Source organism: Ambystoma mexicanum, chromosome 7q (genome assembly GCF_040938575.1).
Source record: "Ambystoma mexicanum isolate Mex_15411 chromosome 7q, UKY_AmexF1_1, whole genome shotgun sequence".
Classification (NCBI taxonomy): domain Eukaryota; kingdom Metazoa; phylum Chordata; class Amphibia; order Caudata; family Ambystomatidae; genus Ambystoma; species Ambystoma mexicanum.
Genome location: NC_090941.1, coordinates 567,200,389 through 567,219,412, shown reverse-complemented (window position 1 = coordinate 567,219,412; position 19,024 = coordinate 567,200,389). Strand labels below are relative to the sequence as shown.

Sequence of the window (19,024 nt, the reverse complement as noted above, 5' to 3'; positions counted from 1 at the left end):
ACCCAGGTCAACAATTTTTGCTCACCAAACCGGCTATCAAAATATTCTTAAAAGGATTGATGCGTACTTTCCCGCCAACTCCTACACCAGTTCCTACATGGAGCCTGAACATGGTTCTAGCAGCGCTCATGGAGCCACCATATGAACCAATTCACAGGTGTGACTTAAAATACTTATCCTGCAAAGCAGCTTTTTTAGTGGCTATCACGTCAGCCAGCAGGATTAGCGAGCTGCAAGCCCTGTCTTCAGAGCCTCCTTTCACCTTGTTTCTTAGAGACTGCGTCATACTAAGGACGCACCCGAAATATTTACCCAAGGTAGTGTCAGAAATGACGCTCACCCAGCGCATTGTACGTCCTACTTTCTTCATGACCCACTCATTCGATGCGCAGAGATCCTTACACTCACTAGTTGTTGCAAGGGTCCTAAAGTTCTACATTCAGAGAACTAGAGAATTCTGCTCCTCGACTAGACTCTTAATCGCATTTGCTGGCCGGACTAAAGGACAACACATTTCAAAGCAAAGTTTGGCGCGTTGGGTTTTCCAATGTATCAGTCACTGCTATCAGTCAAAAGACGATCCACTTGCTAGACCACCTTCAGCTCACTTCACCAGCTTTGGTTGCTTTTCATGCTGGAGTGCCATTGAAAGACATCTGCAGAGCTGCAACCTGGAGCACCCTGCATACTTTCGCCAAACATTACTGCCTGGCAGAAGATACCAGCAAAGAGTCAGCAATGGGACAAGCGGTTCTCCGTCATCTCTTTGCGTAAGGTGGGAGCAGCCTTCTCTTCCCGCCTTCCCCGGTAATGTAACCTGTTGCTTGTTCTATAGTAAGGCGAGTAGAACGATCTGCAGAATGTACATAAGATATGGGCATAGCCTAACTGCTTGGTATTCTATTCAAGCATCTGAATCTATGAAAGATCCAATGCTGGAGAAGTTTTAGTTACTTACATGTAACTGTATTTCTCCAGCATTGGTATCTTCCATAGATTCACATGCCCCCGCCCGCCTCCCCTGAGAGGCTGCTCCCTCTTCCCGCAGCCATCTATTCCTGTAGTTTTCTACGGCTCAAAATCTGAAGATGGCTGCCGGGGGCGAAGCTTAAACCCTACCACCTCATTGGTTAGGGCCATAATGACCAAAGTGAGGTGGAGGGACTACACAAGTGAATGGCTCATAGGCCATAAGGGGCAATCTACATTGTATTTATATGGAAATAATGTATATATATTTAATTTTTTTATAATTATTGAAATCACTGAGGATTCCCAGTCTGACGACGGGGAATATTCAAGCATGTGAATCTATGAAAGATACCAGTGCTGGAGAATACTGTTACAGGTAAGTAACTAAAACGTCTCTTCACTCTCCCTAAGCCCCACAGCCTTGGTTCACTCTCCTGCCAAGGTCTGTAAATGTCTTTCACTTTTACAAAGTTTGCATTTCCCCCTGCCACTGCATAGGGTATGGTGTTGTGCTTTGGGCCCCAGACCTTCTCTTCGAGGAGCCTCTGCCCCGGTGAGTGTTCCTGCTTCCCTTTGGTTTACACCCCCTTGTGCTCTCTGGGTCTCCCCAACCTCCAGACTTGCCACCCTTGTACTTGTTGGGCCTTGGCCTTATCCCTCTGGTTGTTTGTTGGTCTCCCAGGAGTTTTGGTGGCTTCTAGGGCACAGCTGGATCTTCTGCGGTCCTTTGTGTGTCTTTGCTGCAGGTCTTTGCTCGATCGGCATCAGCGTAGCAGATCCGGTAACTGACAGGTAAATCTCGTCTTTCATGCTCCGCCATCTGTGTTGTCGGCCTCCCGCGGGCTTGCCTTCCCTCTGCACACAGTCGGTTCCTTCTTGCTGCAACTCTGCACGGCCTCAGGGAAGTGCTCGGTCAGCATCGAGCTGGGATCCAAGATACCATCCTTCTCTTCACGCTTGGTCTTTAAATGACGGCTGACCAATCACATTATCACAAGGACTGTAGCATATGCCTTCGTTCCTCTTGGCGATCTTCTTTGCTTGCGTCTTCTTCCTCGTCCCAGTGCTGTCATTAGGTACTGTGCAAGTGTCTTTTCCCTCAGTGGTTTTTGATGGAGAAACATTACAACAGTGCATTGTGATAGTGCGTGAATGGTATAGAAAAGTGGTTTGGGTAAAGGTGGGAGGGTTAAGGGGATATTGTGTTCTCCCTATGTGGTCACTGCTCTCAATGGGGTCCTCTCTTCCCACAAGGTCCTTCCGCTGAGCACCACCCCCAGGGGGGCTATTGGGTAGCAACCTCATTACCCTGGGCTCATGGAGAGGGGCTTCCTCATCTAAAGCAGTGACGGTACCTTGAGATTCTTCACATAAACCACTGTGAAGGTGTAACTGAGGCGCTAATAATTCTGTCGATTGGTTTCAATGCCTCAAGGGGGGCAGAAGTCCAGATTGGCTATCAGTGTCCATGCAACCTGACTTCAGGCCCAACTTCTTGTACACCCAAGTATGTGGGGACTGTAAGTAAAATACCTTGCAGTATCTTTAAATATTTGAGAAAGAGAAGCACCTCTGAGGAGTACATTTATAGAGAATTAAAATCTGGATCTCCAGTGTACCTACAACTCCCATAAAAAGGACTGAAAGACACATAGTTTAGATTTGGCTATTTTGTGTGACTCAGATTGGGGAACCATACTAAAGGCATAGAGTAGGCGTGGGAGAAGCAGTATCCTTCTATTCTAGATATTTCCCCAATACGTAAGATTCAGTTACTCCAGCTATTGCTGCTATGTCAGCATTAAACTGGGATTGCTTTTAAACTATCTTGAAAGATGTTTTAGTATCCCTTGTAACACTATCACCCAAACAGGTTAAGCTGTATTAGAACATTTTTGTGTTGGTCGTATTTACCTTAAAGTATTAAACCTTGCAAAAGTATACAATAGGGTAAAAAGATGGCCTCTTGAACACTCAAGGTGAGACAGCATGACCAACAGGGCATCAGCATATAATAAATCTTTAGAACTGCAGTGGTGGTAAGTGTGTCCTTCTGTGCCTTGGTGACCCCAAATGGCTACATTGCGAGAATTAAAAGATATAAAGACTTGGGTCACTGACTAGTTCAAACGCCTATCCTAAATTCTTTAGAAACCAGATCATTGACCAAAATATTTTCCCTTAGCTGTGGATGTAAAGCTTAACACAAGACTTAAAATGTCATGCCAGAACCACTTTTCCTCAGCATAAATGCAGACATTTCCAGTAAAGCCCCTTGAATGCCTTTTTTGCATCTGTTATTCAGTTGATGAAACAACCTTTGATAAAAACCAGCTTGGTTCACATGAATTAGGAAATTCATAATTCTATCCAACCTGATTGAGAATATTTTAGCTAGGGGTTTCACATCAGCATTTGGTATGGAAATCAGGCTTACAGTGAGGTAGTTGTCAAGATGGAAAATTCACATTTCTTACACCAAGATCTGTGAGACCATGCATATTTACAAGTAAGAGTGTCACATTATTGTTACTGGATACTGTACATGTTGATTTTTACCATTATGGTTTTGACCTATCAATTGGTCTGACGAACATCTCTTGTATCTGAAAATGAGCAGGTGGGCTAGAACAGTTGTGACCCAGAGACTCATGTTCTGAACCTGGTGTGAGTCGAACAGAATCAGAGGTTTGGTGGAGGTTAGTGATGAGAGCTGATTAGACTAAGTTGCAACAAGGTCAGCCGTAATTGCTTCCTCTAAAATGTTCCTGCCCAGACCGAGACCGAGCCAGCGTTGCTGAGCTGCAGTGCAACCGAATCCAGAGGTTTGTTTAATAATAGTCTGGACTGGACTTGTTGCACAGAGCGAGCTTCTAGAGCAGTAGAAACACAGAGAGTGCTGGAGAGGAGATCAAAGAAACAACCACAGATTCCAGCCTTCTTTCCATATTCAAGTAACTATCCACACCCAGTATCAATTATGGCAGTGTGCGAGCTGCGTGTTCGTGATACCAGGTACCAGCAGAGCAGAGCGGTGGAACTGTTACAGTCTGTTTTACTTGGCGGCTGATTTGGAGGAGGAGCTGGCAACCCCAGGTACAAAAGCTCGAGCACATAAAAACCTGCGGACAGCGCTGAGCGGGTGCGGTGTGCGAGCTGTGTGTTCGTGATACCAGGTACCAGCAGAGCAGAGTGGTGGAACTGTTACAGTCTGTTTTCGTTGATGCACAATTTAGAGGAGGAGCTGCCAACCCCCAGGAACACAAGCTCATGCACATAAAAACCTGCGCACATTGCGGAACGCATGCAGTGTGCGAGCTGTGTGTTCGCTGGTCGGTTGGTCTGCTGTGCTGCGGCCAAATATTTAATATTGACCATCTAAGGGGAGGAAACATCTGAGTAACCTGATAACCTTCAGGAGCTCCATTGAAGCCTACTGTATAAGGTTAGTGGGATACTATTTCAGACTTGGGCTGGGCAGTAAGTGACTATATATTAAATCAGAATTTAAAAATGCTCACTGACAATTGAAATCCAGGTCACAGTTTATCTGAAGTGCTTTTCTGTTTGGAACCATCTAAAATAAGGACAGCACCCTGGGCCCAAGTCACAAGGGAAAAACATTCTAAGCACTTACTTGAGCCTAACAAATTGAAAGAGGTCTCAGAAACAGTAGGCCAGTCAGTAAGAGGTAACGAAAGTGTGATCCTCGTAAAGAGACAGATAGAGGCCTACAGCTCTATTGAAATACTACTTGCGTAGTGGAGCCCTGGCGGATGATCCAAGGGCCCCAGAATGGGACGGCTCTTTCACAGAAACAAACAATGCCATAGGTGTCTCCGAGGCCATGCAGGTTGATCAACCCCAATTCACAGGGCAGGAATTCACAGTGAATGCCCAAATTCACACCAATTAACATATTCAAGACCCTCAAAACCGTGGAAGGTGTGGAGCGGGCTTTATGGACACTGAACAACTATTGGAATGTGGATTGCAATACACTATAACAATGTCTGAAATCAAAAAGAAAATCAAAGATTGCATCATAAAAAGAAGGTTTTGGACTCTGGGAGATCTAGACCGGGGAGCAATGAATGGTGGGATAACTCCTTCCCAGTGTTTGGACATTGAATGAGATGGGGAGCCTAATTTGGGGGAAGACATACCCAAAATGCTGAATTTGTCATCAACAACAACCGATGGACCATACAGACCGTCATCGGGATACTCATGTATGGAGCACCCTCCCTTAGCTTTGACGAGACTAAGACAAGAAACCCAGGATGTAAGAGGAGTCCAGAATCAGGGAGCTGCTTCGAAGGATTCACAAACAAACAATGTCACCCTGTCAGCGCTGAATTTTGTACTTAACTCACTAGTGACTGTATTTGATTTACTTAACGGCGAAGTCCATGCCCATGCAGGGATTTCATTGGAGCTCACTAAAGAAGTGGGCCAATGCGACTCCTCAATAGTGGGTCTAAGAAACGTAATAAATACATCAGTAACACCGTCGTTGAACAATTTGCTAGTGGAGGTTACAAAGCAGAGCCTTGACACAATTCAATTCTTGGAGCTCTACAGGAAGCAAAGAACGAGAAAAACGACCTCCAGGGAATGGTGATTGAATTATTAAACCCGGACCACTGGAAACAGTGAATCAGCAAAGGAAGTGGAGAGCCCACCACTGGACGCTAGGCTGGGCCTTACATTTGATGATCTCAGAATCCCCTTTGGAGGAATTTCGAAGAATGGCTCAAGTAGCCAAGGGAGGCAAAGTCGAATCGGCAGAGATACACCCAGACACACAGCCTAAATCGGTCCCAATGGAAGAGGCTGTTGAAAGAGATTGGACTGAAGGTGTACATCAGAATCATCGCAGGAGAAGGAAAACGAAAAGAAAGGAGCTAAAAAAAAAGACACTGGAATCCTCATCACCGATGGGAAAGAAGGAAACAAAAAAATCAACAAAACCAAAAACTGAAAAAGACAAAGAATACAGGTACAGACCCAAGTTCAGTAGAACCAAGTCATTCTGGAAGATCGCAGAGATCGCTTCCTGAGGCAGAACTAAAAGGGCAGGAGAAATATCTCACAAGTTCAGAGGATCAAAATCGGCTTAGCCGAGAGAAAAAGCTAACAATGAGAGACAAGGCCGAGATAACCCCTGGAGTAAAGGTGGTCAGAGCAAGCATAGGCATACAATCAGAGGTGAGAAATGATTGGATGATGATGGCTCCTACTGGCTGCCCCCGGAGTGAAAATGGTGGGTTAAAAAAAAAGTAAATCAGCAGTCTCCTGTTAATGTCAAAATTGCATAGAAAAATACAGTGCAAAAATCCGTAAAATTGGCACCCATCTTGCTACAGGGGAAAAAACAGATACTGAAGCAATCAAGTAGCCAGAACATTACACCCATAATACCTAAATCTAACAAGCTAAAATTGGCCCCAATCTTTGTACAAGGAAAGAAGCGACATCATCAGGAGGGCCAAAAGAGATCGTAACGCCACCACTGGGGGGCCCCTCGTCGGTGACACAGGACAATGGTGCAAGATAGACCTCCCAGAATACATCAGACATCCTGCAGAGTGAGAAAGAGATTGGTGCATCACCTAAAGAGAGGTGAGAGGAGGTGGTGACAGACAAAAATCAGGAGACAAGATCCCAAGTTGAAGACGCAACTCCTTTTGCTATTCCAAGACTCTGGTTTAGAAGTACATCAAAGGCACAAAATACAAATCTTTGAATCGCTGCGCTATTTTTGCCTTCCTTAAAAAAACAGATTTATACCTATTTTTCACTGAGGACATTGAGTTTGTCCGATTTACATTGGAATATACTGTTTTTGTGGCAAAGGTAGGGTTAAAATCTACGGTGGGTGCAACGGTAGTTTTTACAGTGTCTAAAGACCTCCAGAAACGCGGCTTAGAGGTCTAAACAACCTTGCCCAAAGAAGAACCAGAGACAAATGAAGGGGGGCCAAACACAAGGTTGGAGCTGTAAATTGAGTAAGAGTAACATCAATATAGGAATACCTGAGACAGATATTCATAATGGAAACTCTGACCAGCAGAATACTATCCAAAGTAATTTAGTAGCAGAAATAGAGTCGATTAAATATTTGAATTTCCAATACAAGTAGCTGCCATCAAAATCCTGCTTCAAGATCTCTAATATACCTTGGTAGTTGGACTTTTCAGAGAATGACATATCAGAATTGATACTTAAAACATCTACTTCCAGGGCTCCTAGACCAAATGGTTTAACTTACCAGGTACCTAAGGGTAATGTAGGTCTATGGTCTAGGTTGTTGACCATATTGTTTCAAGAGATTTTAGAGAGACAATCGTTCCCTCCATCCTGAAATACTTCCATTATTAGCCCCATTTTCAAGGGGGGTGATCGCACGGACCCGGCTAATTATCGTCTGATTGCCCTCCTTGATGTAGAAAGCAAGATATTTGTGGGATTACTGTTGAAGGAGCTAGACCACTGGGCCAGACAAAGAAACATTCTGCCAAAGTTCCAAACAGGATTCCGCAAGGGCCATTCCACAGCATTGAATGGAACAATATTGGGAAGTCTTTGTGAGAAAATCCTGGATAAGGGGGGACCAGCTCTCTATGGGGCTTGGATAGACATCTCGAGAGCCTTTAACCGAATCAATAGGGAACCCCTTTGGGAGAAGCTAGAAAGTTGAGGGCTGCCAAAACCCCTCTTAGCAATGTTAGCTAATCTCCATAAGGACACTACTGTGAGAGTTAGATTGGATGACGTGGGCCATTTGTCGGAGTTTGTGAGAGTGGAGAAGGGGTAAGACGGGTGCATGGCGGCCACTCTTCTCTTCAACCTCTACTTAGTGGACCTGGGAAAAACACTGGATGCATCAGCATTGGCCAGCCTCAAAATCGACTCATGTCAGATCAGGTGGCTGGCCTATGCTGATGATATCGTCCTATTGGACAACACAGTGGTTGGGCTCCAGCACCTGATTTTCAAGAGACCAGGCAGAAAGATGGCTAAATATAAGTGGTCTCTGGGAGACCAAACTATTGCAGTAGTAGAGGAGGTGGTTTTCCTGGGCTTCACAATATACGCATCTCCAAAGGTGGGCCAAATCAATATAGATTTTTGTGAAAAGATTTCTCAATTAACATCACAAATGAAGAAACTATTGGTGAAATATTGCACATTTACCCTAATACCTGTAATCAAATTCTATACAGCTAAAGTGATCCCAGTAATTCAATATGGCCTAGAAGCTAAACTATTGGCCTGGGAAATGAATTGGCCCAGATTGGAGGGGCGAATATGGAAGAAAGTTCTCAGTCTTCCTCAGAGCTTCCCAGTAACCAGCTTCAGATACAAGTTAGTTCTGAGATCACTTAGATCACAAGCAGAATGGAGGCTAGTTTCCCTATATCTATTGATAGTGGCACCACAAGCTAACTCACTCTATGGAGATATAAATGGACATTGATGCATTCTTCATCGGTTTTATTATCTAACATAAAACAAGCTGGTCTTAGAATACAGATGGAATGCGACAGTGATGTTGATACTCTTCTGTGTAATCCATTGACTAAAAAAAGGCGATGGAAGGAATTGATTGGATTCACACAATTGATGGTATGTCCAAACTAGTTTTAGCTAAATCACTCTTGATATTTGACAAAAAAATCATTTTCCTGCCAAAATACCTGACACAGTTCTCTGATTGGAAAGTGAGACAGACCTTCTTAAGGGTCTGATTAAATCTGATCCACTCAGGTGAGGTGCTGTCCCATTTGGGCCAGAGTGGAGAAGCAAATAAAGTATGTTCAATTTGTAACGACCCAAGCCAGCATTTCATTAGACATATTCTAATAGAGTGGAGGGGTACCTGGGACGTAAGAGTGAGGTATCTGCAGCGAATCATGGAGCGAGAAGAGGGTCTGACATCAGAAATGTTCTGGGACAGACTAATTGCAGGTCATGAGACACCACTTACTCTAAATGTCATCCAGGTACTTCGGATTTGTGGTCTAACACAAGATTAATATCACCAGTGGTAAAGGAACGCACCTGAGAAGAGATTGGAAAAGAGGAGAGTGGATTAATATGTCTGTTAGGAATTTTATGTAATTTTGTATCGAGTATTATTGTTTTATATGTTTCTTGTTCTTTTTTTTGTAAATGTGAAAAGCCGATTTCGTTTCAAGCAAAATAAATTTAAAAAAATTAAAAAAGAAGGTCAGAATGAATTTGGATCAGTTAAGAGCTGTTAATGCAGTACTTCAATGTAGTGCTGCATAACATGCAACAATTTATATGGAAGGTAAACTGTAGACATTGTAGATAAATCGTTCAGTGTGTAGGCGCACACGCCCCAGGCAGCTATATTTGTAAGGCTGCTATTTTTACATACACCCTTGCTATAACTGACCCCTTTTTTGCCTTTGACAGTGATACAAATATTGCATGATTTATTTATTCCAGGTCAGCAGATTATCTACAGCGACGCTGGGAAGCACACCAATATAAAATTAAAGTGGAAAAGCAGCTGGTAAGTACACAGTGCATTACAGAGTGTAATTCAAATGTGCATGGCTAAACCAGATCAAGTATCTGCTCCGTAAGTTCAGTAAGTATATTTATTTCTTAATTTCAAATGTGTGCTTTGTCCTTGTTGATTTGTCACTTGCCGACAGCCGGAACCCAGTTGTCACAATACAGTGGTCAGCGCTGCTTTGAAAGTCATTAACAATTAAATATAACTGAATTTAATTTCTTACCACTGATGCCCAGTGATAATTTTATTTTAACAGCATCACAAGAATGTATAACAACTTTTAAATTTGTTTTAAAGATAGCTTTTTATCAAGAGGAATCACTCTACAAATGTATTATGTAAAATGAAAACAGCGAGGATTAAAGTATATGATAAGAATTTATTGCAAGTCTGTTTACCAGAAGGCCTTTCGTAAATCATCAAAAAATGTTTTCCATGTAAAACCAAAGGGCCTCATTCACAGGATTTGTACCGCAGCAAATGGGGAAATGCTTGGTGCCTCTCTGAGATACCCTTGAGGAAATCTTTGTGACTCGCATTTGTGGGAACATCTCAGAGATGCTGAAGACTTCTCCAGGCTTTCGCTGGTTTTATGCTTTGCAAATCTAGTATAACATAGCTGGTCTAAATCAGAGATGCTCACAGCCATCTTCTTATTGGCCCGACTGCAAATATGTGTGAATCAGGTCTACAATATAGTATTCAAGTTAACACATTGCATGATTAAAGTAAGTGTTTAGGCAAGTCGACAACAATAGGGAGCAAGGACAGTTATAACAGACCCCATCTTTTGCCTTTGACAGTGATACAAATATTGCATGATTTATTTATTTCAGGTTATGGAATAATCAGGTCTCTTTCAGTAGTTTGGTGCAGCTGTGTGATTGCCTCAGATCTCTCCATAGAGGTTCTCAGTGCTTCTCCTTTCACAGCGGTCTGCCATTTTTCTCATTTATTGGCATTCAGATTTCATCCTTGAATGTTTCTTGCTGTCATGATGCCTACCCCCGGGGCACCAGACCAGGTCCAGCAACCCCAGAAGCAGGCATCAAGTTATTTTGAGCAAGCCCAAAAACCCTTGCTAGGGGCTGTTTGGGTGCGGTCCTGGCGCCTATGGCGCCAGGCTCATATGGAGAGTCAGTCCTGGCGCCTATGGCGCCAGGCTCATAGAGTAGAACTTACCTGATTCAAACCATGCTGCAAGCTTACCTGATGCAGACCATGCTGCAGAGCTCCAAGCTCAAATGAGGCTTGGAAGGGACTATTTTACCGTGGGACTATTTTTTACTCGGGTGGGGCTGGGGAGGAATACTTACCTGGGACTACTTTGGAGGCTATTTAAACCACGCCCGAAGAGCAGCACACGCTTTGCGTTATTCTGCATCCAGCAGCGTAACGTTCACCGTGTCTGCAAGCCTGCATCCAGTCTTCTGCCACGTCCGCCTCGAGTCTGCAGCTCCTAGAAAAAGGCAGGAACAGAAGGAGAAGAGGTTAGAATAAGAGCAAAACCTTCGATCCTTACCTGAATTCCGGATCCACCATGCCTTCGAGCTGGAAGAAAGAAGCATTTTACACACAACGCCTCGCCTGCTGCAGCGCCGCGCTGAACTCACCGGCCTTCGCAGCATCCTCACGATCCACTGCATCCTTCTGCACGTCCCGCCGCACTCTGGCACCTAAGGGGAACACAAGAACGGCAAAGGTGAGCCAAGGGAATAAACAGAGGCAATAGTATCTACCCCAATAGACTTACCTGATTACCGCCAGGGGTACTATTCCTCTTCACGGGTCGGCGCAGTCTCCATTGCATCCTCCCCGTACCCCGGCCCCTAAGGGGAACAAAAGGCCAACAAGGTGAGACAAAGGGACAAACAAGGGGAACTCTTCTCACCGCAATAGACTTACCTAATTTTACCGCTGGTGGCATTATTCCCCGAACTTCATATTTTCTCTCCACATCTGAATAAGGGAGTAAGCAACAGGTTACATTCTGGCCTTATTTTATTGAACTGTGTAGGATAAGCCCAATCCTTACCTGAACTTCGTCAGCTACCACGAGGAACTCTCCGCTGGGGTCAAGCTGCAAACTGCAAGGAATCGGACATGAGCGAAAGTCAGACATGTGAACTCTTACGAACTACATACTTTTCGGAGTCAATATTGTTCTGGAACTCACCAATTCCTTCGAGCCAGTGAAGCAACTGGTTATCAACGCGCCCCTGCGCTCAATGCAGGATGGAGAGCTCATCTTTTCAAACCATCAGGTGAGACTATAAGAGGGGACATCAAAGGTGATCTGTGGGGAGAACAGCAGGGGTGGGGGGATTTACGCTCAACTCCACAGGTGGTTAATCCCCTTTCTCCATTTGCAGAAGAATATTCCTACGGGCCAAGCAAACAAAGCTAGGTGGGCCAGTCCAGTCTGTCATCTCGGCCCTACGCGTCACATTGGTGGAGTCCGCAGCTGTCCAGTTCAGATCGACGCCTCTGTGGGAGCCAGGTGAGTGTAACAGAACGTGAAGCCTACCCACAAATTCCCACCGGGTGTTATGGATACCTCAGAGACTGACCAATTGGCCCAATTACTAGGGGAACTGAGGGCTGAAGTGCATTCCGCCCGTCAAGAAACCAATGCACTTAGGAGAGAACTGATTTTGTCAAAGGAGCGAACTGATGACCTTGCTAGGCAACTATTGCAAAGCCGGGCTGGACAAGCACCCCTACCTGGTTCCGGGGGAAATCCAGCTCCTGTGTTATTGAGTAACCCTGTGCAAATAAACCTACCAGGAAATATTCCATTAGCTCCACCCGAACGCTTTGCCGGAGATCCCAAAAGGTTCGCCGTGTTTATGAACCAATGCCGCTTGCACTTTTTATGCAGACCTGGAGCCTTCCCAAACGATCAAGCAAAGGTAGCCTTTGTATTGTCATATCTCAGCGGCAGTGCAGCTGATTGGTCAATTCCACTAGTTACTCAGGATGACCCAATTCTTCGGGATTTTCAGGGCTTTCAAACTAGCATGGAAAGACTATTTGCCCGGCACTCCCAAGGACACGCCCTGGATAACGAACTTTTGTCCCTACGACAGGGTAACCAGGACCTTCTATCCTACATCGCGACCTTTAATAGGTTGATAGTGGAAACTGGATGGCCTGAGGTAAAACGAATCACGGTATTTCATCGAGGGCTTCGAGGAGAACTCAAGGATGTCTTGGCTCAAGTCGTGAACCCACCTCAAGACTGCGCTGAATATATAGACTTAGTGGTCCAGTTAGATCACAGACTTCAGAACAGAAAGGCTGATCGAGCCAAGTTTGAGAATCGGGTGTTGGTCAAAACCCACGCTAACCCCAAGGGAGCAGATGCTTCAGAACCCATGCAAATCGGAGGGGTTAAAGGACCCTTAACCCAGAAGGAAAGAGAAAGGAGATGGCAAATGCAATTGTGTCTATATTGTGGAACTTCTGGCCATTTTCTACGGGATTGCCCTGTAAAACCTCCCAAGAAGGTGGTAGGAGCTGCTGATAAAAGCCATATGGAGTCAGACTCGGGAAACGACCACGCCCGACAAGCGTAGAGGTCCGCTTGCCGAGCTTGAAGAAGGATACTCAGACCTCGCATTTCATCATACCAATGGTCCTCATAGATCCAGGGCAGCCATCGCGTATGCACGCAGTAAGGGCATACATTGATAGCGGGGCCATAGGAAACTATGTGGACTGTGAATTGGCTTCCAGGATGAATCTACCTCTCTGCTGAAAAACCACCTCAGATGTCATCACCACAGTCGATGGAACTGAAATTGCCTCTGGGCCTGTAACTCATTCCACCGCAGAGATGACACTATTGAGTCAGGATGGGCATCGAGAGACTATTGTGTTTGATCTAATCAAAGCCCCACAGTTCCAAATAATACTGGGGATACCTTGGTTGGAAACACATAATCCTTGTATTGATTGGCGAGAGAAGAGAATAACCTTCCCGGATTGTGCACAAACCTGTACCCAAAGAAAAATCAGAACGCAGGCCTGGCCACAGTAACCACAACAGTCATGCAACTACCTCCAGAATACCAAGAATTCCAGGATGTCTTCCAAAAGGAACAGGCAAACACCTTACCTCCTCACAGATCGTACGATTGTCAAATTGATTTCATACCCGGTGCACAACCCCCTTGTAGCAGGATCTATGCCCTTACGGAACCTGAGAACCTTCACCTACGACAATACTTAGACCAGTACCTTGCCAATGGCTTTATTTGCCCATCCAAGTCCCCTGCATCTTCAGCTTTGTTCTTCGTGCCCAAAAAGGAAGGTGACCTCAGAACGTGCATAGACTACCGTGCATTGAACCAGATAACGGTTAAGAACCGATACCCATTGCCTCTGATCCCTGAACTACTAGACCAAGTGAGGGACGCTTGTATATACACTAAATTAGATCTCTGGGGGGCATACCATCTGGTACGTGAAAAAGAGGGCGACGAATGGAAGACTGCTTTCCGCACTAATTATGGGTTATTCGAATACCAGGTGATGCCTTTCGGGTTGTGTAATGCACCAGCAGCCTTCCAATACTTCATGAACGATGTCCTTCGTGAACTCATTGACGTTTGTGTTGTCGTGTATATCGATGATTTTCTAGTATACTCATCTTCAGAATCTGACCATGTGAAGCACGTCCGAGCAGTCCTTGAGAAATTGCGCCAGAACAAACTATATGCAAAACTAGAAAAATGCGTTTTTCATGCCACAGAAGTTGAATTCCTTGGGTTTATCCTGACCCCAAAGGGAGTCCGAATGGACTCACGAAAGGTGGACGCAATCCTTAAGTGGCCATCACCAAGTTCAGTTAAAGGAGTACAAAACATGCTCGGCTTTGCCAATTTCTACCGCAGATTCATCCCAGATTTTTCACATGTCGTACATCCCACCACAGCAATCTTGCGAAAAAATAAACGCTTTATGTGGACTGAAGAAGCTGAAAAAGCCTTCCAAGAGCTGAAAGAGAAATTCACGTCTGCACCTGTGTTAAAGCACCCACGCCCTGAACTTCCATACATAGTGGAAACTGATGCATCCAGTCTAGCCATGGGAGCTGTCCTGTCTCAAAAGGACCCTGAAACTGGCCAGCTTCACCCAATAGAATTTTGGTCCAGAAAGTTCTCGGCACCCGAGTTAAACTATGCGGTTACCGACAAGGAGTTATTAGCCATTAAATCCGCCACTATCTTCTCGGTGCCAGGCATACCATTACTTTGATCACCGGAACTTACAGTATTTAAAAACAGCCAATGCCCAATCGTCACGTCAACTCCGATGGGCATTGTTCTTTGCCGAGTTCGATTTCGTGATAACCTATCGACCAGGTTGTAAGAATGGTAAAGCAGACGCCTTATCCCGAATAGGGATGGGAGAGGCAGAAGTGAACCCAGAACCAGTACCTATAATTTCCGAACAAAGGATTCTTGGCATGACTACTCTACAGACACTAGAGGACATTCAGGTAAAGATCCAGCAACTCCTTGATTCTACAGACCTGCAGGACTGGGTAAAGAAAGGCTCGGACTACTCTGTCACCAATGATCTGCCTTATTACCAAGGGCGGCTATTTCTGCCACACAAGGAACTACAAGAGCTAGTCATTTCCCGTTATCATGATACCCTAATGGAGGGGCACCCAGTTATTGCAAAAACTGAAGCTAAAATTAAAAGACAATTCTGGTGGCCCACCTGGCGAAAGGATATTAAATTATTAAATCATTTGTGATGTCTTGTGGCATTTGTGCCCAAAACAAAAGTCAGAAGAAAAAACCAGCTGGACTCTTACAACCTTTAGACATTCCGCCTACACCATCGCACACCTTATCGTTAGACTTTATTACCGATCTACTTCCTTGTAATGGGTTTAACACCATTCTAGTTATTGTGGATCTTTTTTCCAAGACGGCCCACTTTATTCCTTTAAAAGGACTACCTTCAGCCTCAATCCTGGCCAAAGAATTCCTCGAAAACATTGTTCGCCTAAATGGATTTCCGTCCGTGTTGGTCTCTGACCGGGGCAGTCAATTAATTTCACATTTTTGGAAGAAATGTTGTCAATTGGCGTAAATCGACATGAGATTAAAGACCAGTCACCACCCCCAGACCGATGGTCAAACGGAGAGGACCAACCAGACTCTTGAACAATACCTGCGTTGTATGTTACATCAGACTGGGAGAAATTGGAAGGACATTCTTTGGATCGTCGAATATGCATACAATAATTCAGTACATTCTGGAACTGGACAAAGCCCCTTTTATACCCTATATGGGCACCACCCTCGAACCTCAGACCTTGACTCACCCCAACACTTAGAAATGCCTGCAGTGGACCATCTACACGCTACGATTACACAAGCCTTTAAGGAGGCAACTGCACATTTAAAACAGGCGAAGGAGAAATATAAGAAAGATGCTGATCGGCATAGAAGTGATGCTCCACAGTACCAGATAGGGGACCAAGTATGGTTGGCCACAAAACACATACCTCTCAAGGGAACGCAGACCTTTAACCCTAGATATTTGGGACCTTACTCTATTAAGGCCATTATCAACCCGGTGGCCGTCAAGTTGGACTTACCTGCTAATATGCAAATTCATCCCGTCTTTCATGTGTCACTTTTGAAGCCAATGCAACCAGGGACAAGACTAACCAAGCCACCAGACCCCGTCCTTATAGACGGGGAACCCGAATTTGAAGTTAAGAACATCCTGGACTCCAAGATGGTGAAGTCAAAACTTTTTTATTTAATCGACTGGAAAGGTTATGGACCACAGGAAAGGTCTTGGGAACCTAGTGACCATGTGCATGCACCTCGATTGGTGAAAAGATTCCACCGAAATTTCCCAGACAAACCAAAACCACGGGGAAGAAAGACTTTAGGAGGGGCCTTGGGGGGGGGGGGGGTGCTGTCATGATGCCTACTCCCGGGGCACCAGACCAGGTCCAGCAACCCTGGAAGCAGGCATCAAGTTAATTTGAGCAAGCCCAAAAACCCCTGCTAGGGGCTGTTTGGGTGCGGTCCTGGCGCCTATGGCGCCAGGCTCATATGGAGAGTCAGTCCTGGCGCCATAGGCGCCAGGCTCATAGAATAGAACTTACCTGATGCAGACCATGCTGCAAGCTTACCTGATGCAGACCATGCTGCAGAGCTCCAAGCCAAATGAGGCATGGAAGGGACTATTTTACCTTGGGACTATTTTTTACTCGGTTGGGGCTGGGGAGGAATACTTACCTGGGACTACTTTGGAGGCTATTTAAACCACGCCCGAAGAGCAGCACATGCTTCGCGTTATTCTGCATCCAGCAGCGTAACGCTCACTGTGTCTGCAAGCCTGCATCCAGTCTTCTGCCATGCCTGCCTCGAGTCTGCAGCTCCTAGAAAAAGGGAGGAACAGAAGGAGAAGAGGTTAGAATAAGAGCAAAACCTTCGATCCTTACCTGAATTCCGGATCCACCACGCCTTCGAGCTGGAAGAAAGAAGCATTTTACGCACGCCGCCTCGCCTGCTGCAGCGCCGCGCTGAACTCACCGGCCTTCGCAGCATCCTCATGATCCACTGCATCCTTCTGCATGTCCTGACGCAATCTGGCACCTAAGGGGAACACAAGAACAGCAAAGGTGAGCCAAGGGAATAAACAGAGGCAATAGTAACTACCGCCATAGACTTACCTGATTACCCCCGGGGTACTATTCCTCTTCACGGGTCTGCGCAGTCTCCATTGCATCCTCGCCGTACCCCAGCCCCTAAGGGGAACAAAAGGACAACAAGGTGAGACAAACAAGGGGAATTCTTCTCACCACAATAGACTTACCTAATTTTACCTCCGGTGGCATTATTCCCCGAACTTCATATTTTCTCTCCACATCTGAATAAGGGAGCAAGCAACAGGTTAAATTCTGGCCCTATTTTATTGAACTGTGTAGGATAAGCCAAATCCTTACCTGAACTTCGTCGCCTACCACGAGGAACTCTTCGCTGGGGTCAAGCTGCAAACTGCAAGGAATCGGACAAGAGTGAAAGTCAGACATGTGAACTCTTACGAACTACATACTTTTCGGAGTCAATATTGTTCTGGAACTCACCAATTCCTTCGAGCCAGTGAAACAACAGGTTATCAACGCGCCCCTGCGCTCAATGCAGGATGGAGAGCTCATCTTTTCAAACCATCAGGTGAGACTATAAGAGGGGACATCAAAGGTGATCTGTGGGGAGAACAGCAGGGATGGGGGGGATTTACGCTCAACTCCACAGGTGGTTAATCCCCTTTCTCCATTTGCAGAAGAATATTCCTACGGGCCAAGCAAACGAAGCTCGGTGGGCCAGTCCAGTCTGTCATCTCGGCCCTACGCGTCACATTGGTGGAGTCCGCAGCTGTCCAGTTCAGATCGATGCCTCTGTGGGAGTCAGGTGAGCGTAACACTTGCATTGTTGGGAGTGTTGGGCTGTTTTCAGCAACTGCAAGGAAAAGAACAAGCTGGCAAGTCTCTACGCAGGATGGCATGGTTAGCGTGAAGCTTCTTCCTGCACTACTTCTGGCACATGGACGCGGGCTCGCCCGAACAAACCCCCCAGCCAGGAGGGAGTCCCCATCCCTTTCTGAGAGGGTTAGATTACTGGCCCTGTCACATAGAACAGAAGTGGGAAAGTGTGGGTGTTCAAAGTTGTAATGCTGAGATGCAGGAAGAGGAATGCAGAGTAGAGCATGACAGAGATGCGAGTAGGTTGAGAGGAAAAGGAGTGAGATAGAAAAGGAGTACAGGGAAAGGAGGAAGAACATGGAGGAAGTGATGAAGATTGGCAAAGGGGAGGTGGAAAGGGAGAAAGCAGAGGTGGAGGCAGAGCAGAGAGAGGATGAGATATAAGAGTGGTAAGGAAAGTAGAATGAAGAAAAACAGAGGAGCTGGGAGAAGAGAGGAGGTGGAGAAGAGGAGGAGATGGAAGGAAGGTCACTTGGAGGTTTCTGAGTTAGTGGAGTAGAAGATCAAGTAAAAGTCCAAAGAGAAACCAAGAAGCATAAGCCTAGCTCAACCTGAGAGAGGAACATGCCTAAACATCTGGAAAGGAGCATGATACTACCCTAAAGTCCAACCAGCTGCAGGGTTGCCCCAATGCCCTGACCCTTAATAGAAGACTTAAGGGTACGGGTTGTTAGTGTCTGAGGGTGCATGTGCGTCCCTCACGACCTCGTCGACAGACGCAGCAAAGACTGCGAAAGGACACTTTAAATCCCTGAGACTGTGAGTGACTGTTTGCCTGCCGAAAACGTGGTCTTATAGGAAGGGGGAGAGGGAAAAGACTGAGGGCCTAGTTTTAAGGAGAGCCAAAGTGGTAAATGAGACAACTCTGACACTTTTCTGTGAGCTCAGTTAAAATCATTGGATGCTTTGGACGTGGATCTGCATAGTAAAATAGGAAACTTCTATATGTTTTTGAGTCGTCTTTTGATCATCCA

The 19,024-nt window shown here is 45.5% G+C and overlaps 1 protein-coding gene across 3 annotated transcripts in view; it reads left to right on the top strand.

Moving 5' to 3' along the window:
* NEK5 (NIMA related kinase 5) overlaps positions 1 to 19,024 on the top strand; it is a 1,893,692-nt gene that overhangs the window by 822,384 nt on the left and 1,052,284 nt on the right. For all 3 annotated transcript variants that reach the window (XM_069639859.1, XM_069639857.1, XM_069639858.1), the window contains one exon: positions 9,454 to 9,520. In XM_069639859.1, the coding sequence (XP_069495960.1) occupies positions 9,454 to 9,520 (67 nt within the window). The remainder of the gene's footprint in view (positions 1 to 9,453; positions 9,521 to 19,024) is intronic.